At 45.1% G+C, this 20,696-nt stretch overlaps 3 protein-coding genes across 20 annotated transcripts in view; 1 reads left to right on the top strand and 2 right to left on the bottom strand.

Annotated features, from left to right (window-relative positions):
• The window catches only part of DLG2 (discs large MAGUK scaffold protein 2), a 1,031,289-nt gene extending 1,030,451 nt beyond the window's left edge, over nt 1–838 (bottom strand). For 12 of the 13 annotated variants that reach the window (XR_005264704.2, XR_005264705.2, XM_027462397.3 and 9 more), the window contains exon 1: nt 635–838. The gene's annotated coding sequence lies outside the window, so the exon portion shown is untranslated. The remainder of the gene's footprint in view (nt 1–634) is intronic. The other variant, XM_027462450.3, reaches the window with a different exon arrangement.
• On the top strand, nt 367–6,335 carry LOC101791655 (transmembrane protein 126A). 6 transcript variants are annotated; one of them, XM_072032822.1, is made up of 5 exons: nt 367–459; nt 2,093–2,217; nt 4,809–5,002; nt 5,607–5,721; nt 6,080–6,335. In XM_072032822.1, exons 1-5 carry the CDS (start codon nt 382–384, stop codon nt 6,282–6,284), a joined length of 717 nt encoding a protein of 238 aa, XP_071888923.1. In that variant the 5' UTR covers nt 367–381; the 3' UTR covers nt 6,285–6,335. The 6 variants fall into 6 exon arrangements, with proteins under 6 accessions (XP_071888923.1, XP_027318387.1, XP_005020731.3 ...); XM_027462586.3 differs by lacking the exon at nt 367–459 and adding an exon at nt 913–1,057; XM_005020674.5 differs by lacking the exon at nt 367–459 and adding an exon at nt 1,025–1,177.
• Nucleotides 6,336–15,315: 8,980 nt separating this feature from the next.
• On the bottom strand, nt 15,316–19,869 carry LOC119716502 (coiled-coil domain-containing protein 90B, mitochondrial). Its single transcript, XM_038177347.2, has 6 exons — nt 19,810–19,869; nt 19,066–19,107; nt 18,914–18,985; nt 18,755–18,808; nt 17,858–17,972; nt 15,316–16,731 (listed from the first exon to the last, which is right to left on the bottom strand). Exons 1-6 carry the CDS (start codon nt 19,852–19,854, stop codon nt 16,676–16,678), a joined length of 384 nt encoding a protein of 127 aa, XP_038033275.2. The 5' UTR covers nt 19,855–19,869; the 3' UTR covers nt 15,316–16,675.
• Between the last annotated feature and the right edge of the window lie 827 nt (nt 19,870–20,696).

Raw genomic sequence — 20,696 nt, 5'->3', positions numbered from 1 at the left:
ATTAGGAAAAAAAAAATACTATGAAAAAGGTGGATAAGCTCCAAATGCTTCCCTTCCCCGCACGAGGAGCTGTGATGCATGTGACAGGGCTTTGCTTTGCATCAGCTTCTTTAGGAGACTGGAACTGAATTGGTGAAGGAGGGGGGGGCTGTGTTTTGCTCTTTAATGTTCACAACTGAAATCTGTCTCAGCTTCCCCCCCCCCCCCCCGCACTTTTCTTCTCTAGCCCCAAAAGGGGACTCCCTGGTGCTTTTTGGAGTGGGACGGCGCAGAGGGGGCTGGCTTGCCCTGAGGAGAATTGGGGTGGGATGCAGAACTGGGGTGGGATGCAGAACCGGGGGAGCTGGGCTAGATTTAAGGAAAAGGACCATTTTCCTCGGGATGAGGACGGAGCTGGGGAGGAGGGAGGATGCAGCCGGGGTTACAGACAGACACAAAGGAGGAAAAGGGGGCGACAAGGCAAGAGGAGGGAAAGGGCAAAGGCAGGGGTCGGGCCGCAGAGGGGTGACGGGTCTGAGGGGAACGGGGCCGGGAGCCCTGAGGGGAACGGGGCCCAGGGCCTGAGGGGAACGGGAGCGCGGGCCCTGAGGGGAATGGGGCCGCGGGGCGTGAGGGGAGAGGGTCAGCGGGTTACCCCGAGGGCTGGGCTTCCCCCCATGGAGGGCTCCTCGCTCCGCTAGGGGGAGTCCCCGCGTCTGGGCCGCCGGCTGCAGGCTCCCCGCTCAGCCCCGTCTCCATGGAGGAGCCGCCGCCGCCATCCGCCGCCATCCGCCGCCCCTAGCAACGGGCAGCCGGCCCTCGCCCGCCGCCCGAGCAGCCAATGGGAAGACGCCGTGCTGCGCCGCCCGGGCGGGGCGCCCAATCAGAGACGTTCTCTGAAACCTCTGAAGCAAGATGGCGGCGCCCACAAGGGGGAAGGCTGGAGATGGGAGGAGCCGTGCGGTGAGGGGTGGGAGGAGCCATGTTGTACGGCGGCTGGGAGCAGCCATATTGTACGGAGCCGGGCGTGGCGGCGGCCATATTGTAGGCGGCCGGGGCCCTGAGGCGGAGCGGCTCGGTGAGAGGGAGGCGGGCAGGCGGGCCGCGGCCCCGGGACGCCTCAGAGCGCGGTGTGGGGTTTTTTTGGGGGCTTGTGGAGGAAGCTGGGACGGGAAACTGCAAGGAGCCGCCTTCCAGAGTGAGCTGCCTCGGTATTTCGTCATTTTTAAGGCTTTTTACCTCAGGAGGGTCGGCGGGGGGGCGAGGCCCAGCGCCGCCGTCGCTGCCTCCCTCCTGTGTGTCCTGAGGTGAAACCGGGCACGGGCCTGCAGTGGGGCTGTGGGGAGCGGCTCCCCGGTCAAGGAAGGGATTAGGGCAAGTTTGGGAAGCTTATTTAAGTTTGGGAAGCTCCCCTCTGTGGTAGGATATCTAGGAAAGGCGTTTCAGCCGCTAAATGCTCTGCCTGATCAAAAACTTGGAAGGTTTCTGTCTTGATACAGCTAGCAGTGCCAATGCTAAAAGTTATTAGTTGTGGACTGTAAAACCAGAGTATACAGCCTCGTTATGCAATTAATTCTTTACAAAGTATGTTGTTGTTTTTTTTTATTATTTTTTTCGTTTTGACAGTGAAGTCAACTTAAAGCTGCCCTAAGCAGTGGTGCTGTTGGTGCCCTTCCTTGTGCCCCTAGCAAAAGGAATTGCTGTGTCAAAGGTGATCAGGCTGGAAGAAAAACGCCAACACCTCCATCATTGAGCAGATCTCCTCCTGTGGGAGTTTAGCAAGTGGTGTATGTATGGCCCCAGGGTTGGTGGTGCTCAGGCAGGAGTGTCAGGAGGGTGAAGCAGCCGGTTTTGGTACTTAAATTGGCTTAGAGCACTTGTTAAACCCCAACTGCAGCATGCATCTGCTAAAGAAAGCAGTTTGGTAAGGTTCATGTAGTCAGAAATGTCAGCCTTCTGCAGCTGGATCGTGCCCTCTACATCTGAAAACTCTGCTGTGAAAAATAAGAAATGAAATAGTGATTGCGTACTGAAAGAGAATCTAAATGTTCATTTGGTACATACTGGGGGGGTGTAACTGATTACATTTCTTTGCTTGTTCCCTATGATCCAGGACTTCAAGATGACAGGAAGAGAATTTTTTGAACTAGATTCTCCAGTGCAGAGACTATATTTGGAAAGAATAAAGCGGATGGAAATCATACAGAAGTTGCTAAGTGAGCTTCCTAAAGCAGACCAGTAAGTGTCAGTAAAATAAATGAACTGCAGCAAACATTTAAAGTCTTTTGGAGGCTTTTTTCTTTGCTTTTATATTGCAAATCTTCCTTGCACCTACCAAAATACTCAATTGCAAAGGTGCTAATTTTTGTCCAGAACAGAAAACTTGGTTTGTGTATTTTTTAGTATGTTTAGCTCACTGTTCTTGGTGGTCCTGCTCAGCTGCTTTCTAGCATGAACTCCCCAGTGCTTAGGATTCCAGGATGGCTTATTAGCCCTGACTAGCTCTGAGCCTTCATACAGCCCTGTGCTAGAGCTAATAAATGGTCTAAGAAACAAATGTTGGAGAGCATAAGGCAGATGCCCTTGTGGTTCTTCAGGAATTGTCCTGCATCCAGCAGAGCTGGCCTGGGGCCAGAACCGAGTGAGCATCAAGCTGGCTAGTTTCTGCATTTCTTTCTAAACGACTCCCCCAGGTGAGAATGAAGCAGCCAGGTGGTGGGGTAAAAGTAGACCAGAGCTGTACACCGGGCTCGTCAGCAGGGGTTCTGCGTGGCTCAAAAATAAGTGTCTTTTGGGCCTCGCAGACGTTTTTGTGCTTTGTGGCATAGTATTTCAGTGCAAAACTTTACTGGTCCTGAGCTGGTTTCCGTGTATGTATCTTGCATAAATTGTGTACGAATAATTTAGAGTAATGGGAAGCTTTTTTTTTTTTTTTTTTTTTAATAGGATGAAATTGCTGTCTAAGCAAACTACAGCTAATAACACAGGGCCTCCCCACACAGGTGAGAAAGGATAACGCCAAGCCTTTATCCTTAACATTACTGGTGGTATAGCTTTGTGTAGGATCTGCTGTGCTTGCATGCAACCTACAGCACTTCTTCCCCAGAAGGCCTGAGAACTAAGAGGGAAGCAAGTACCTCAGTGGTGACGTAGTAACATCTTGATAGAAACTGTGGTACCTAGAGGTTATTTGGCCTTGGGAAGAAATAGCTGTCGTAAAACAATGGCAGAATGTCCCAAAAGCTCGCAGTTTTGATGTGAAGGAGCTAGTATTTCTACAAACAACCAACCCTGCCATCCTTCCTTTTCTTCTGTGGAGTACAGCTGTTCCATATATATCAGTAAACTTGATGAGATTCAGTTCATCCTGGGTGCATTAATGTACTCGGCTTTGGTTTCTTAAATACCAAGCTAGATTTTAGTCTGTCCTCTGCACGTATGCATATGCACACATGCATTTCACTTTGGCTGTAAATATAGAATAAAATAGCTGGTTTTCAGAAACGGGGGGGATATTCTGTGAGTGACACCAGATACTGTGGGAATGGTGATTTGACAAGCGAACAGGCCCATTTCTTAAAGCAAACAAAAACTATGACTAAGGGAAAGAGCTAGGTGCTTACGCTATATAATACCATAGTTGAATTGTTGGTAGCATTTTTTTTTTTTCATGTTTGAAAATGTGATGCGTACCACAAATGAAAGTATTTTCCCATTCAGAAGGAGAAATAATTGCCATTATTGATGTCAGATGCTGGTAATGTTAAATTAATGTTGGTTTTGCAAAATCAGTACTTAAATACGTGAGGTCTTTGGTAAGGTTTGTCAATGTTTAATGTTGCTCTATGCATTAAAATGGGGAAGAGTTTTCAATAGGCAGATTTTAAAAATCACGTATTTTAATTGCTAAGTGCTTTAGGGATGGTCACATTTGGTAATTTTGCAAATGAATATGACATTTGGCCTAGCGTAAAATTTGACCAGTTAAATATTTGACTTTCTTTAGATCTTTAGTGGTAAATTCAATTTATGACAAGTTTTAAAACACACTTAACGTAATAACACTGGCATAGCCTCAAAGCCAAAGTGCCTTCCAATTAATTGCTTTCCACATTTGTGCCACATTCACATTTGTGGAAACCTGAAGTGAAGCATTGTTGCCATTAATCAACTGACTGCCAGGTATAATGATACAGATAAGAACTCACAACTTCTTTCTGCAAGTCCAATGAAATAAGTCATGGACTGCTCATCAAACTGGTGCACGTTTCCATTCCCTCTCTTCTGTTGCTGTGATGGAATGCGCTCCAGTGGGAACTGCTTGTCAGGCTATTAATTGCTGCCTGTCTCTGACCAGACTTCGTTCTAGTCTGCGTTCACCATGTTATAGATTTTACCATGTGTGAACATCTCTGTTGCCATCATTGTCCCCCCCAATCTGTACTGTAAGCTCTTAAAAACTAAATCTGTATTTTCAGTTACACAGGCTAGAAATGAGGCTGATCTCAGGAGCTAGCTGGGATTTTTTCTTACAAACCATTCTCCTCAGAAACACACTGACTAGGAGAGTGTTAGAACTTCCATTACTTGTAATAAAAAAATTGTAGAAAAGGCGTCTCAGTGTTTCTGACACTTCATTCAGGACCAATGTGTAAGCTCAGGCATAGAGCAAAGGACTTTTTGCTGGTTGCTGCTGAAAGTAATGACTAATTTCATATTGCAAGAGATTTACATCCCTTCTTACTGCAGAGTACTCAGAAATGAATTGTAGCACATAACTGTAACTATTCTACACTTGTTTTCCTTTTTTTTTTTTTTTTTTTTTTCAGGAACATTTGCAGTCATGGATCATACTTCCTTGCAGGAAATTCGAGCTTATGTGGCTTAACAGCAAATAATTACTTCAGGAAGATCCTAAATGTCAGAAAAGCTGCCATAGCGTCTGCTTTGCCAATGGCTGTTATTCCGTTTCTCTCAACAGTAGCAGTATATGAAGTCTTTGTGCGCGAACCTTTATTTGCAGGTAAAACTTCATTATTTGTTTTAAAAAGGCCTTTGCTTTCTTGAAAATACTGGCTGCTAAAGAGTGGTTTGAAAAATACATCGGGCAGCAGTGACTTCCTCAAGTTGTGAGTGGGTCAGTGCAGAAAGAGGGCAGGAGGTGCTCCAGGCACTCAGCACAAGTTCTCCTACGGCCTGTGGAGAGACCCCTGGTGGAGCAGGCTGCCCCCCTGCAGCCCGTGGGTCCTACATGGAGCAGATCTCCATGCTGCAGCCCCCCCATGGGTGGAGGAGCCCCCGGTGGAGCAGGTGGATGTGGCCTGGAGGAGGCTGCGGCCCATGGAGAGCCCCTGCAGGAGCAGGGCCCGGGCCGCAGCTGCAGCCTGTGGAGAAGAGTCCATGCAGGAGCAGGGGACCTGGGGGGAGCTGCCACCTGTGTGGGACCTGTGCTGGAGCAGTTTGCTCCTGGGGGATGGACCCTGAGGTACAGAGCTGTGTGGCAGCAGTTCCTGAAGAGCTGTAGCCTGTGGGCAGCCCCCAGAGGTTCAGTTGAGGAAGTATGGCATCCCATGGGAGGGACCCCATGTGCTGTGTGTTGACAGTGAACTGTTCTGTCTGTCTTGCAGGTGAGCTGAACTGTGAAGTCTGCGCTGTGGTCAGGGGAGGATTAGTAGGGGCTGTTGTGGGTGGTCTCTATCCTATTATAATGGCTCTCCCTGTGAATGCAAGCCTTGCAGCCAGGTATGTCTTCTCAACCTGCAGTGAGTGAAAAATTTATTTTGTCTGTCACGTCCTCAGTTTAAGTTCTGTGGATTTTCAATCTTTGCACATCTATCCTTTTGCATGGTTTTCCTACATGGAAGGGAATTTACATTAATCAGCTAATTACAGGGAAAAGTACCTAAGAGCTGTGCTGTCAAGATGTACAAAACTGATCCAATGTAAAGCACTTGAGTTTAGCATGGAACCACAATGTGCCTCGGTTTGTTAAGTTGTAGTTGCCACTCTGCTGAGGGGTGGAGATCGCCCAGTGGTGCTTTGCTGGGCAGCTGAGAAATGTTCCTCATGCTGAGTTTCTACCACTCTTTTTGTTCCTTAGGTATGCTTCATCTCCCTTGCCAGGGAGAGAGAACTTACTACGCTTCTGGCTCACAGTTTCTCAGCCTATCTTTAGGAAGATGAGTTTTGGTGTGCTGATCCAGGTTCTGACTGGATTGTATCTCGCCACTAAGCAACATGGAATATACATCAAAATACTAGAGAATATGAAGCCCAGCAGGGATCCTGAAGAGCTACAAGCCTGAAGTGAAAGAACTTTCCAGTTGCCTTGGATAAGTAATAAACAAAGAAAGAAGTTTTTGCTTGCTGTCTTTTTTCTTAATACAAACAAAAACAAGGTCAAGACTCTGCTGATATTTTTTTCAGCTCTGAACTTAAATGGAAATTAAGTTTTTCATTCTGTCTGGCTTACTATAGTAAGGTGCACTTAACAGGTCTGTAAGGACAGGTTTTTCTTGGGAGATTAAACTTACAATATAAAGTATATTTTTTTCAGTGTTTGGTTCTAAAGTGGTGATGCTATGTTTTCTGGAACCAGCATAAATATTACTGGAAAAAAAGCTTTATGGCGATAATATTATAATAATGCAACCCACACTGATTAGAAACTAAAAAAACAGGCTAGAATTTTTTTTTCTTGAGATTCCCCAAAGTCTGAATATTTTCCTCCCTGAACTTCAATCCACTTCATGATTTTTGCAGAAATTCTCTCGCTGTTTATGGGTCACACTACAGAGGCACAGGCTGCCCAGAGAAGCTGTGGATGCCCCATCCCTAGAGGTGCTCAAGGCCAGGCTGGATGGGGCTTTGGGCAACCTGGGCTGGTGGGAGGTGTCCCTGCCCATGGCAGGGGATGGAACTGGATGGGCTTTAAGGTCCCTTCCAACCCAAGCCATTCTAATATGAAAATCATCAATCTTCAATGTATTCTCCGGTTTGAGAACTAAATCAGGACTCCTTCTACAGGAGCAAACATCTTAATCAGAGTAAAACCCGGGATAACTGAGCAGCAGCCACCTTCTCATAAAATTTTACTATTCCCAGAGGTTATATATTTAGCAATATATATATTGCTGCAAACAGCAATATATATATTAATGACAATTAAGCACAAAGACTCAAGTGGCTTCATTGAAAATTTGCACTTTGATACTGATGAAAAATAGATTAAATGAGTTTCATCATATTTGTCTACTTTTTCCTAGAGGTAGACTTGTTACAGCAGGGAAATCATGCATCCTGTTTCTCTCTAACGAGGAGCAGTGGCCTCCTTTGTACAGGCAAGCAGCAGAATGAGACATCCACAACTGTTTTTACACAAAGTAAGTTTATATTGCTTAACCTCAGGTGTTTCTGTGAGCTGTTCTGATCCTAGCCCATATGTGAGCAGACATCATGGCCTTATCTTAATCGCCCCTCACTTCAGAGATTCTCAAAGAGCAAATGTTTTACTTGACAGTGAATTGTGGTATTTCCAGGAATTGTATCATCAGGCTTTAACCAACAGAACCACTTAGCGGTGGCAAACAAGTGTATTTCAAGCTATTACTTTGCAGTAGTATTTTTAAGAATGAAATGAGTGGCTCAGTGCTCGTTATTTCAGCATATAACAAGGTGTGGTTAAAACACTAGAAACAGATCTTCACACTTCAGGTGTGATATTCAAAACCACATTCCATTCCACGCACTATTTTTACTTTGGTATCAATTCAAATTATAATTATTCTTTTAAGTAATCAAAGTGAGTGTTGTGATATTTAACGGTCTGATTTGGACAAGCTACTTTTTTTCTAATTTTAAGGTGGAAAAAGTTATATGCAAGAAGAAAAAAAATAATTCCTCAATGTCTATGAATAAGTTGTGAAGAGCAATACTTGCTCCTGCCATAACTGATGAGTACACAAACTGCAAATACATTTTTAAGTTATCCTGTGTGAGGTCTTGTCAACGGTCAGCTGCACTCCCTAGGCAAGAAGCTAAATATCATATCAGCAACGGTGTTGATTAAAATAAAAAGGATATTCTTCAATCGTACCATGTGTACTGCTCCTTAACTGGGGAAGAGGCTCTCAGAATTGAGTTAAAGACTGAAATTGTGTGTTTCAAGGCTCAGCAGGACACGCATGAAGAAGTGTCCATTTGCCGAGGCGATCGGCTCCGGGGCTGACGCGTTCTGCAGCGGAGCGGGGGATCGGGCCAGGCAGGGCTCATTTTCCGCCACCGAGCCGACTTCAGGGAGCCGCCAGGACCCGGCAGCCCTCGTGAGGGACGCTGACGAGGCGAAGGCGGAGCCAGCAGCGCCCCCTCCCCGGCCGTTCAAAAGCAGCCCCTAGGGAGCGCGGCGAACAGGGCGGGCAAACAGGGCGTGGCGCGGCAGAGGGGAGTGGCGCGGCAGTTAGCGCGGCAGTTCGCGCAGGCAGGGCGAGCAGGAAGGGAGGAGAGCAACCCCCTGCCCACACGAACACCTGTTAACGACAGTCTTTAGCTAGGTGATAATGGTCTCCACCAGGCACGGTGTGCTCTCCAGGAGGTCGGTACACACCCAGACCGACTGCCCGTTAAAGAATGCAGCGGTTCAGGTCACCGGCCTGCTGCTGCCATCGGCGGGAGGCAGAGACGCTGCGTGCGTCAGGTGCGAGCAGGTGGATGACCTGATCCGCATGGTGGCGGAGCTCAAGGAGGAGGTGGAGAGGCTGAGGGCCATCAGGGAGTGTGAGCGGGAGATAGACTGGTGGAGTAACTCCCTGCAGGGCCTCAAGGAGAGGTACCGGGGTGAGACACCCCAAATGGGGGTGGACCCCCTGCCCTGTCGCCGCTGACGGAGCCAACTAGGAAAGGTGCCCTCCTAGACCTGTTGCTAGAAAACAGAGAGGGTCTGGTGGGAGATGTGGTGATTGGTGGCCGCCTCGGTCATAGCGACCATGAAGTGGTTGAGTTCAAAATTTACGGTGACAGAAGGAAAAGTGCCACCAAAACCTCATCCCTAGATATGGGGAAGGCGGACTTCAGGCTGCTCGGGGAACTAGTCAGCAAGGTCCCCTGGGAAGCTGCTCTTGAAGGCCTTGATGTCCACCAGTGCTGGTCACTCTTTAAGCGATGCCTCCTAGAAGCACAAGATCAGGCAATTCCTAAATATCGCAAGTCAGGCAGGCGGGGCAGGAGGCCGGCGTGGCTGACCAGGAACATTCTGATGGAGATTAGGCAGAAACAGAGAGTGTTTCGCTACTGGAAGGAGGGCCAGGTGTCCTGGAAAGAATACAGGGATGCTGTTCGTGTTTGTAGGGAGAAAATTGGTGTGGCTAAAGCACACCTAGAGTTGAAGCTGGCTGTGTCTGTGAGAGAAAATAAAAAGGGTTTTTTTAGATATGTGAATGGAAAAAGGAGAACTAAAGAATACATAGGGCCGCTCCTTGATAGGGAAGGTCTCCTCACAGACAATGACATAGGCAAAGCAGAGACGCTTAACGCCTTCTTTGCCTCTGTCTTCAATGCCGATGATGGGCTTCGGGACCCAGGGTGCCCTGAGCTGGAGGACCGGGACGGTGGGGATGACAAACTCCCAACCGACCCTGAACGTGTGCGGGATTTGCTACTCCGCCTGGATCCCTACAAGTCCATGGGTCCGGATGCGATTCATCCCCGGGTGCTGAAAGAGCTGGCGGACATCATCGCGGAACCTCTCTCAATTATTTTTCAACGATCCTGGGAATCTGGAGAGGTCCCGGTAGACTGGAAGCTGGCAAATGTTGTGCCGATTTTCAAGAAGGGTCAGAAAGAAGACCCTAGCAATTACAGGCCTGTCAGTCTCACGTCAGTGCCTGGTAAAATCATGGAGAAGATGGTTCTCGAACTTATTGAGGCGCACCTGGGGGACAAAGCAGTCATTGGTCCCAGCCAGCATGGGTTTGTGAAGGGTAGGTCCTGCCTAACTAACCTGATTTCCTTTTATGATAAGATCAGCCGTATGGTGGACCAAGGGAAACCAGCTGATGTGATTTTTTTGGACTTCAGCAAGGCTTTTGACACGGTTTCCCATAGGATCCTACTGGACAAAATGTCCACCATACAGCTAAATAAAAACATCATACGATGGGTGAGCAATTGGCTAACGGGCAGGGCCCAAAGGGTTATGGTAAATGGGGCTGCGTCAGGCTGGCGGGCGGTCGCTAGTGGGGTCCCTCAAGGCTCCATTTTAGGGCCGTTATTTTCAATATTTTTATAAATGATCTGGATATAGGAATAGAAGGTATTTTGAGCAAGTTTGCTGATGACACCAAACTTGGAGGAGTTGTGGACTCTGTTGAGGGTGGAAAGGCCTTGCAGAGGGATCTGGCTAGGTTGGAGAGCTGGGCGATCACCAACCGCGTGAAGTTCAATAAGAGCAAGTGCCGGGTCCTGCACCTGGGACGGGGAAACCCTGGCTGCACGTACAGACTGGGCGATGAGACGCTGGAGAGCAGCCTAGAAGAGAGGGATCCGGGGGTCGTGGTAGACAGCAAGTTGAATATGAGCCAGCAGTGTGCCCTGGCAGCCAGGAGGGCCAACCGTGTCCTGGGGTGCATCAAGCACGGCATCGCTAGTAGGTCGAGGGAGGTGATTGTCCCGCTCTACTCTGCGCTGGTGCGGCCTCACCTCGAGTACTGTGTGCAGCTCTGGGCACCACAGTATAAAAAGGACATGAAACTGTTGGAGAGTGTCCAGAGGAGGGCTACGAAGATGGTGAAAGGCCTGGAGGGGAAGACGTACGAGGAACGGCTGAGGGCACTGGGCCTGTTCAGCCTGGAGAAGAGGAGGCTGAGGGGAGACCTCATCGCAGTCTACAACTTCCTCGTAAGGGGGTGTCGAGAGGCAGGAGACCTTTTCTCCATTAACACCAGTGACAGGACCCGCGGGAACGGGGTTAAGCTGAGGCAGGGGAAGTTTAGGCTTGACATCAGGAGGGGGTTCTTCACGGCGAGGGTGGTTGCACACTGGAACAGGCTCCCCAGGGAAGTGGTCACTGCACCGAGCCTGTCTGAATTTAAGAAGAGATTGGACTGTGCGCTTAGTCACATGGTCTGAACTTTTGGGTAGACCTGTGCGGTGTCAAGAGTTGGACTTGATGATCCTTAAGGGTCCCTTCCAACTCAGGATATTCTATGATTCTATGCTCAAAACCCTGGGGCTGGCTCAATGTGTGGGAAGACGTCGCCATCTCGCGGTGGAGATGGTCATGCGCTGAGCACAGCTGATTTGTGGAGAAAGAAAAACAGTAGATTCTGAAGCTTTTGCAAAGGGTCTTAAGCCAGGAGCACACTGGAACTGCAGTTTTCTGCTGTGACTAACCTGCTCCTGAAAAAAAAAAAAAAACAACACGTGGAGTAGCCAGGACATGCTTGGATGTGCTTTATGCTCCGTTTGTCTCCTTTGCTTTTGGCAGGGCTGTGAAGGAGCTGGAGGCTCAGCTGGAATTCGAGCGAGTCAGGCGGGAGAAGCTGGAGAGCCAGCTGGATGACTACCGTGCTGAGATAAGCCACCTGAGAGAGAGACTGGAGAAAACCTGCAAGCCACCTGCAGCCCTGGTGCGTGCCACCCGAACGGCCCCTTTCCCAGAGTGTGGGACAGAGACTTGTCCCACTGCTTGTGCACATCCATTCTTGCTAAGATTCCACAGCATGATGCTAGGAAATACCAGAGTAAATGTGTCAGCAGCTTTCAGCTTGGGACACTGAGGGAAGCAGCAGCCTTTGCTGCATCCTGACAGTGTCTCTGCTCTGAAAAGATAGCAGTTTCTCCTTGTGCCCTGGCAGAGAAGCATCTGTATTCTTTCAGGATAGCTCTTCTCCTTGTCATTAGGTTTGTTTTCCTTCCTTTTACTCCAGACTGGCAAGTGAATGGGCAGAGTGCTGTACTGCTGTGTGCAATGACTGATTTCAGCAAGTGGTCTCGTGTCATCTTAATTATCAAGTCCACTGACAGCAAAGCAGATACTGGCATGAACGACTGGTTGACTTAGCAGGCAAAGACAGAAAACGTATAGACACATTTTTCATCACATCTGAGGACAGATCAGAAGTTCACATGCTAAGTTTGGGGACAGGAGAGCTGGCTTTTCAGGTCTCCCTCTGCCACATATAATCTCCCACAAGACAATGTGATAAGTCAATGTCCTGTTTCTCAGATCTTTGCCATGCAGTCCAGCTTTTGGTGAGGCACCTGGGCTCCTGCTGCTACGGCAGGTGGGAAGCGGTGTGCAGTGACACTGCTGGGTTGTCCAAAGATAGAGCCAGTGTGAAAGGTGCACGGCCTGGCTGTTCAATGCTGTTCTTGGACCTTTGTTTACTGGCTGTTTTGGCCATTGCACTGCCTTGGCCATGCAACTGGTTGCTGGTCCTGCTATAACCAGTCTAAAAGTCAGCTGAGGAGTCACTGACAACATGGGGCACTTGGATTTAGGGCCTTCCTCTGCCAAAGAGGGGCCTGAAGATGCATCCCCAGGGGCTGCTTCAGCCAGCACAGTGTCAGCTCTACTGAGATGGTGCCATAGTCACCCCCCCTGCTTATGGTTGTGTGGCCACTGTAACTCAATATTCACAGATCCGGAGGGAGGGAGGGAGGGAAAACAGGTGTACAGGCTGTTGGGGCAGTCATATGGGATGGGGAAGCTGGTCTGTGCTTCACATGGAACATTTACTTATTTCTTGGAGGAGAAATTGGGTTGCTGGATAAGCACTGATATCTTCAGCCAGGTTTGAATGACAGCCTGGTATTTGGAGCATCTCTACTGGGCAAGGGTCCTTTTCCAAGCGTGATGGGAAAAAATGCTTAGTGAGTGCATTGGGCAGGAAACAGGCAGCTAGAGCTCAGTTTTCCTACTGTTTAAGCCACGTGTGGGTTTAGCCTTCGCTTGAGTAGTTAAATGTGGACTGTGGGACCCTTTGGCTGTACCAAGTCTCCTACTGGATGGCCAGTACAAATGGTGCTTTTGCAGATACCATCCTTCCAGCATGGCCTGCTTACCATCTGCTGAGTCAAATGGCTTTAAAGGACACTGAGACATTTCTAAGAAATTATGAATAGCTTCCAAAAATACCTTTGTTGTTGTTGTTGTTGTTGTTGTTGTTGTTGCTTTGAGGGCTTCTGAGCCACAGAGCAGTCAGGGAACTGCTGTTGTTTTCTTGCAGCTTTCCCTTGGAACTTGCATTACACAGCTTGTTCCATCTCTGTCTACCCCATTCCATGGTTTCTTCCTCCTGCCCTCCCTTGCAGGACTGTTTCTGCACCCCTCCTGCGTACAGTTTCCCCTCTCTGTTACCTGTCCCTGTTTTCCTTGCCACCACATACACACTGTGAAGCTCCCACAGCTGTTTGCTTTCTGTTAAGTCCTCAGAGCTGAGCTCTTCCCTGCTGCTGCCACCCTCTGGCTGGCCAAGTGCTTTCTCCTTTTGAAAAAAAAAAAAAAAAAGTCACTTTCTGCTTCCACAGCACACTGTAGGATGTTACCCATTCTACTCACCTGGCAGGTTTAAAAATCTGAGATAACTACGACATAGTGCCCTCATTCCTGCGGTGGAGGAGTGGCTGTACGTAGTTTGCTACCAGTAGCAGTCTGGGAAAGCCCCACTGGCCGTTAATGGTGATCAATCAGATTGACACGTGATTACGTGTCAATAGCTGAGGCAGGAGGCAACTTCTACTGAGGCAGATTTTCAAAAACTGCTGTGACTGCTGTAACCAAGGGACCTTCACATTTTGCCTTGCTGTGACTGCTATCTCATGCTCTGCCACTATATTCTACCCCGGCTTCAGCACAAATACAGTATTCTGTGGTTATTAAAGCCATGGATTTCTAAAGCCTGTCTTGGGAGGCAGCAAGTTTCAGTGATGGCTGTTTAATGGCTGTAACATCCTTTGTTTCAGAAAACTGAAACTATCTCCAATCCTCACAAAAAAGAGAAAAAAGAAAAAAAAAAAAAGAGTAAAAGAAAGTAAAGAAGAAACCAGCCTGCAACTCTGGCAGAGTGTTTGTGAGACCACGCTGAGGACTGAACATCAGACAAGCGGCTGGAAGACCTGAGGAGGTAGTGGCAATATTTTACACCGTGCAAAGTGTTTGCGAAGCCCAGTTCCACAGATGTGATGTGGTTCACTGAATTTCATTGAACTACTCTACTGGTTTTCTGGCATAGAATATACTTTTAGTTCACTGCAACAGCATAAAAAACAAACCAAAACAACAAAAATTAAAAAAAATAAAATAAAATAATTAAAAAACCCCACACTGTCAGACTTCTGTTCCTGTCCAGGTAGTAGTTAACAGTTTTACAAACTGTAGCATTTGAGAGAAAACTGCAGCCATGTCATGGGACCTAGGGTTCGAGGAAAGTATCCTCATCTACTAGTCTTTGTACTACTGCCTTAAAGAAATAAAATAAAGCATCTTACCTCAGTCAGAACCAGCAAGATGGTCCTGAAGCAGTGTCTGGGGCAAGTACTTGCTGAACTGCGGGGACAGGTGCCAGGCCCCTCACTTTCCACCTTCAAGCCATTCCTAAATAAGCCCTGAAGCTATTCCTTTGTGAGGTGCCAGATAAACTGCAGCGGTGGGCCCCCGACTCTAAATCAAGGCTGAGGATGTCACTAGGTTACAGGGCATGTTGTGGTTAGAAATAGCAATCCTGACATCCCTGCCTAAAAAAACATTTAATGGCTTTACATATAATACAGATTTTTACATATAAATACAATAAATCTTTGTATGATAGACGGTAATTTGCTAGTGCTTGAATCCTCATCTGTCTTCTTAGCTACCTAAGGAACAATCTCTGCAAGTTTTGAAGTTACTGGAAAAAAATCAAATTGTATTTGTGTGCATACACAAGAGACTGGGGGAGAGGCATGCAACAGAACAACCTAAGCCTTGTTACAACGAGGAGAAAAACAGTCTCCAGAGCCCTCCTCAAGGTGTAGAGGGGTGATGGTGGTAGGAAGCTGTAGTAGATAAAATTTCATACATCACTGCTGGAGCTATTCTCATGTAGGAACAGTGCAAAAGATGAACACAGGTCTTGCAGCGAACTTCAGAAATAGTTATAGCTCATACTAGGATGGATTTGTATATGCAACAGTTACAAGAGACAAGTCACTGCCTGAAGTTCTTGCTGCTGGCTCCTGTGCCTATGTCACTAGCACAACAGAAAAAACAGCCTCATGTCTCAACACAACAGCACTGTGCTCATTATAGACCCCACATTTTTACAATCTGGTAATCTGTATTAAAGTCTCTCAGACAGCAAATATAAGAGATTAATTTTATTTTCATAAATGTAGATGGTAAATACATAATGTCATGCACAGATTACAAGAACTTGCAGGATAGCAGCAAGTTCAACTGCAAACAGAACCGCAATACAAAAGTTGCCACTATACAGCACTATAAACTCTGTACCCCATAAAGGGCTTACTCTGATAAAGTTTAGTCCAGCAAGGGCTTTTTTATTTTTTATTATTACTATTAAAAGAAATCTACCTAAGCATAGGCATTTGTACTCAAGATGTGACTGCTTCAGGGAAGGCATCCACCCTTTACATCCCATCTCTGGAACTAGAGCTGTGAAGGCCTTGCAGAAAGCAGAGGAGGGATCATCACCACCTGAAGGTTGAGCCTGCCTCACAGCATTACGGACCACTCCAGAGGAGCATGGAGATGGGAGCAGGACAACCAGAGCCACAATGGCACTACCTGAGGTGCTGAGTTTCTGTGCCACAAGTCCGATCTGATATCCAGAAAACACACAACTTTTTATTGGAAATACTTGGTACTCCTTGAAGGGAGGAGTTAAGAGCACTTGTCAGCCCCTGGGCTGTATGCAGTTGGTGAGAACAGAGGCATTTCCCCTCAGAAAGAGGAGGACAGAAATTATCCCACTGGAGAACTGGCCACTGGGGTTACAGAGATTGTAAGAGATATTAAAAATAACTACATCTGTAGATACATTTTCATTTTACATGAGATTTTAACTGTATGTAAACCATTTTTCAAGAAGAACAAGGATTCTTTAGTACAGGCCTTGGAGTGTGTTTATATATATATATAAATATATATATATTCATATTTAATTATGAAAATAGAAAACCAAAGGGCCAAGCTTCAACCCATCACAAAAAGCAAGCACAGACTAAAGGCAAACATCCAGCTCCTATTTTTCAGATTACGTTGCTTGGTCAGGGTAGATCTGCTGGAATTCTCCTGTGTTGGTAATACTAATTTAGAAACAGTAGTCCCATATTCTCATGGGTATGTCAAGTGTTTAGTATCTCCAGTTTGAGTGGAGCTGAGAGCACTGGAAGTGTTCTAAAATACAACAGACTTGATTCTAAAACCTATTAGGAAACACTTGCTGATTTTATATAGGGAATCTTTTGAAATAAATACATTATTCAATAGGGGACAATGAAATATTACTATTATTTGCCTACTCCGCACTCAATTATTTTGATCTTTAGTGTTACAAAGTCAGAAAACACTTCAGTGCACACTAAGAGTATCAAAACAAAAAGGTACCAAAGTTATCTAAGCTCAACTGTGATCATCTACTTGATGTTGCTTGGGTGGCCTTTTCTCCAGCTGTATTTGATGCACTCGTTCCATTCAGATCTATTTCCAGAACCTGTAAAATCCCAGTGCTATTGCTAAGCAAGTGAATACTGAAGCTGTTAAAAAAAAAAAAAAAAGTAGTAATCAGATGAATGTTAAATCATACCACCTTTTAAATACAGGAAATTAATTGCAAACATATAGAAGGATATCTAAAGTACTGCTTCTGAAACTTCCTCTATTGTTACAGTAGTGAAAATGCTGGAAAACAATGACTTGTCTCAGGTGCAGCATCCTGCATGGTAGCACTGCCTAGGCAGTGAGACAGGAGGTCAAACTACTCAGCAGCCTGCAGAACCATTTTTTCAGGAACACATCTGAGTCACGGTGGATAACAGAGCACAACAGACTACAGTGATTTTTACTGTTGTTGCCCATCTATCAGTAACTGTATTACAGAATAGAAGGCTGTATCTAGTCTTTCATTAAACATGATTAAAAAGATTTTCCACTGAGCAAAACGACAACACGCATTTCACATGACACTAGGGTATCATCTCTGAAGTCTGATGAGTTGTCTTCCAGATTTGTTGAACCAGTGTTTTCCCTCTGAACTTGTTCTCTTTTCCAAATGTAAGTAGGTTTCCCTCTGAACTTGTTCTTACTTCCCAATATAATGTGTAACTGTCTTCTTATCCAGCTCAAATGAAATACAGATTTCATTGGTTACACATTGAAAACTCCATCACAAATCAGACTTAAATTTGTTCTGCTTTGTAGAGGAACTCTACAAAGTACCGCCACAGTGAAACTGTGTGGAAGTCAGAATGGGAGATGGAACTGCTCACTCTCAGGCTAATCCTCAAAGCTTGCTAACATTCTCAAGCAATCTCTGGAAAACTTTTGAAGCAACCCTGCCACATAAACTGTCAGACTAGACAGGGTATTTTGATTTCTTTCCCCATCTCTTTATTTATTTTAATGTCCATGGTCCTCCTAATCCCGGTTTGGGGCACAATCATACACCAACTGCAGCGTTTGTTGTGTTCTCACCTCTTCTGTGCTCTGCGTTCCATTTCTTTCAATCACGGCGGGGGGGAAGCCCCCACCAAATTCGAGTTATCAGCTGCTGCGCAGCTGACTTTTTGAATTCACTTGGCGAGTAATCTTGAGTAAGTCTTGAAAAAAAACGTACACATCCAAAATACTCCACTGGCACTCACCTCCTTGCCTATCACATACCTGCCAGGTAACGTATCGTATCCAGTTTATTTGATTCCATCAGTGTTTTTAAGGAAGCTATTTCAGTGTCAATTTTATTACTGATTTCTGAAATAACGCTGTTGGTACTTGAATCCTGAAACATTAAGACAGGGCATATATTTGACAATGATCTCAAGCTTTGCAAAACCAAACAGGAATACCATACTACCAGCAAGAAGAAAGAGAAATTTCCAACCTATCAGTGAAGTAAAATATTTAATACCTAAGTGACCTTCGAAAACACAGAACAGCATTTAATACAATCCAGGAAGGATATTAAGGATGGAGATAGAAAAAGAGAAAAAACATCTGTACGACCTAAGTTTTATCTCTGATTTGCCAAGTGCCTCCTAAAGGAGGCATTCTACAATGTGCAGATAGTACCCCTGAATTTTTGCTGAACAAAGTTTTAAGAATTCACGAGCCATATCTGGGAAATGGATGAGATGCTGAAGATGGGAAACGTCCATCATCAGCCTCTTAGACTTCAGTGCCTTCCAGGAGGTTTTAAAGACTGCCAGCCCTTGAAACTTGCTTGGCTTGCTTGGCTGAACCATCCCACTGGCAGGGCTGACCAGCTCATCCCTTAGCACTGGGGAGAGCAGCATGCTGGTGCATGCCCACCTGTAACAGCCTACACAAAGGCACTCTGGAAGGGAGGGAACAAGTCTCGTACGCCTTCTGCTTGGGTGATGTTTTGCACAAATCCCCCACACTGAAGCAATAATCACGTACAACATGCGTATGTGATACATGCTGACATTTTGTTTTACTACATTCAAGTATTTATTAAGCTTCTCAAAAGCTGTGTGTTCATGCAACATGTAATGTATAACTATCCTGCTCAATATAAAATGGCTTTTATTCACTACTTACTTTTTTATGAAACTCTGTAGTTGCCTCCATCAATTTCCTTTCTTGATCTGTAAACTGTGGATAAAAGATAAATTACAATTGTAGATAAAGATAAATTACAATTTATGTCATTACAAAATGACATTAAACTGGGCAGAGTATCTTCATAGACCAGCTTACCATATCTGTCACTCTGCTCCTCTCCAGGTTTATATCTAGCTTACTGTCAGCTCGGATTTTACCGGTTTCATTCTGTAGAACAAAAAAAAGATCAAGAAAATAACTATTTACTTCCCCCAGCATGAGTGTATAGCTACTTGCTGTTTACTCACCATTAACTGCTGTTTAACTTGATCTAATTCAATTTTCATCTTCTAGATGAAGAGGAAAAAAAGTTTTTAGTAAAGTCAGAAAAATGCTGGCCAAGCCAATCAGTTCTGTGTTACTGCTGCACATAAGTGATTACTCTTCCACGATTTTTCTCCCAGCAGAGCAATTTGTTCCTAGCTACGCTACTTAGGCTATTTAATCTATATCCTATAGATTATCTATATTCTGTGTGGTATATCTATACAGCCAGATGTGATCTGCTGGAAATTTTTCATAAAGCGAAGGAATCATTTTGTGAAGACATACAATGAAGATCTTGTGATTCTCAGACTGAAGAGAGCAGAAAAACACTAAAATGCTGTCAGGCAAAACTAAAACATGTCTAAATCACCAGTTTAATTAAATTTTTGCAAAGAAATGGCTGACTATTCTCCCTGGATTATGCTCTTAATGGTGACAAGGCTAATGGAATCACCCCTAAATAAAAATACAGAAGGTGATTATAAGATGTGAACATTTTTTTTTCCTTCCAGAGGAATTAAACAAGTTGTATGAAATTAAATATACTTTTATACGATCCCAGGAGTTGCAACATATAAACATTTCAACTCCTGGTAAAACCATCCATAATTACTTCTACGTAAATATTTTGCACCACAGAAATGTACAACAGATATAATCCAATTTAATTAAACAGTTAAATTGCAGTTCATTTAGTGTAATTAAAAATGTTTATTTATTAGTACCTCATTCTCAGCTCTCAAGTTTGCAAATTCACTTTTTTCCAGCATGGCCAGTTTATAATACAGAAGTTGCTAGGATACATTTCTCATAGTGATGTATCATGACAGCTTGTGTGTCATACATGACTAAAGGAAAACCATTATTTGAAAACACATCATGAATTTGAGTAACATGCATACTCTTAGGAATTTGAAATGGGTGTTTAGTGTGTGTTAAGTTTTTAATGATTTGGGAGTACAGTTCATTTGTGGAGAGATGGGAATATTGTATGGTAGTGTGTTAAGCATTTCATTGCTACGTGAATGATACATTTTCAAAATAATTGTGAAAAAGTAATGCTATTAAACAGCGGATTTGCTTTATATGAATCTTGACAAAGTAGAATTTTGGATTTTGAGCGCTTTACTGTCAACATGTTTGCATTTTAGGAAAGACTAAAAGGGAAAAGGATTTAAAAGTGGCTGCTATCGTAATGATGTGTTAATGCTACATTAACATTATTTTGCAGACATCATCATTTGATTGCACACCATCTCCCAGCAAGAATCCTGTAGAAAGTCCTCTAAATATTATGTTGAACATTGTTAAACAAGAAACACAAGAGTCCTGTGACTCGCCTAAAGTCAAAGAAGAACCTGATGACACCCCTCCTGCCTGTGCAGAAGAGAGCACACCTGCATCTACAGATATTAAAACAGAACCTGATGAGTCTGTTTAAATAAACTGAGGTATGTTTTTTTTTTTTTACAGAAAAGCTGCTGTGTTATCTCTGGAAGGCAAATACTTTTTATATGAAATAAAAACATTCAGCTGAGGCAGGGCCTTAGCTACTGTTTGGTTAATAAATACATTTTTGTATTTGTATTTCTTACTGCCTGCACAGTTTCAG

Source organism: Anas platyrhynchos, chromosome 1 (genome assembly GCF_047663525.1).
Source record: "Anas platyrhynchos isolate ZD024472 breed Pekin duck chromosome 1, IASCAAS_PekinDuck_T2T, whole genome shotgun sequence".
NCBI classification, from domain to species: domain Eukaryota; kingdom Metazoa; phylum Chordata; class Aves; order Anseriformes; family Anatidae; genus Anas; species Anas platyrhynchos.
Note: the sequence above shows the minus strand (reverse complement) of the source record. Positions and strands in the feature narration are given on the sequence as shown.

What these genes read in the sequence shown, in the direction of transcription:
- LOC101791655 (XM_072032822.1), top strand. Translation starts at nt 382, where the DNA reads ATGAGGACGGAGCTGGGGAGGAGGGAGGATGCAGCCGGGGTTACAGAC. An exon ending in GAGGAAAAGGGGGCGACAAG is followed by an intron (nt 460 to 2,092) that starts GCAAGAGGAGGG and finishes CCTATGATCCAG; the next exon opens with GACTTCAAGATGACAGGAAG. An exon ending in AATGCAAGCCTTGCAGCCAG is followed by an intron (nt 5,722 to 6,079) that starts GTATGTCTTCTC and finishes TTTGTTCCTTAG; the next exon opens with GTATGCTTCATCTCCCTTGC.
- LOC119716502 (XM_038177347.2), bottom strand. Translation starts at nt 19,854, where the DNA reads ATGCTGGAAAAAAGTGAATTTGCAAACTTGAGAGCTGAGAATGAG. An exon ending in CTACAGAGTTTCATAAAAAA is followed by an intron (nt 17,973 to 18,754) that starts GTAAGTAGTGAA and finishes TTAATGTTTCAG; the next exon opens with GATTCAAGTACCAACAGCGT. An exon ending in TACGATACGTTACCTGGCAG is followed by an intron (nt 16,732 to 17,857) that starts GTATGTGATAGG and finishes TTTTTTTAACAG; the next exon opens with CTTCAGTATTCACTTGCTTA.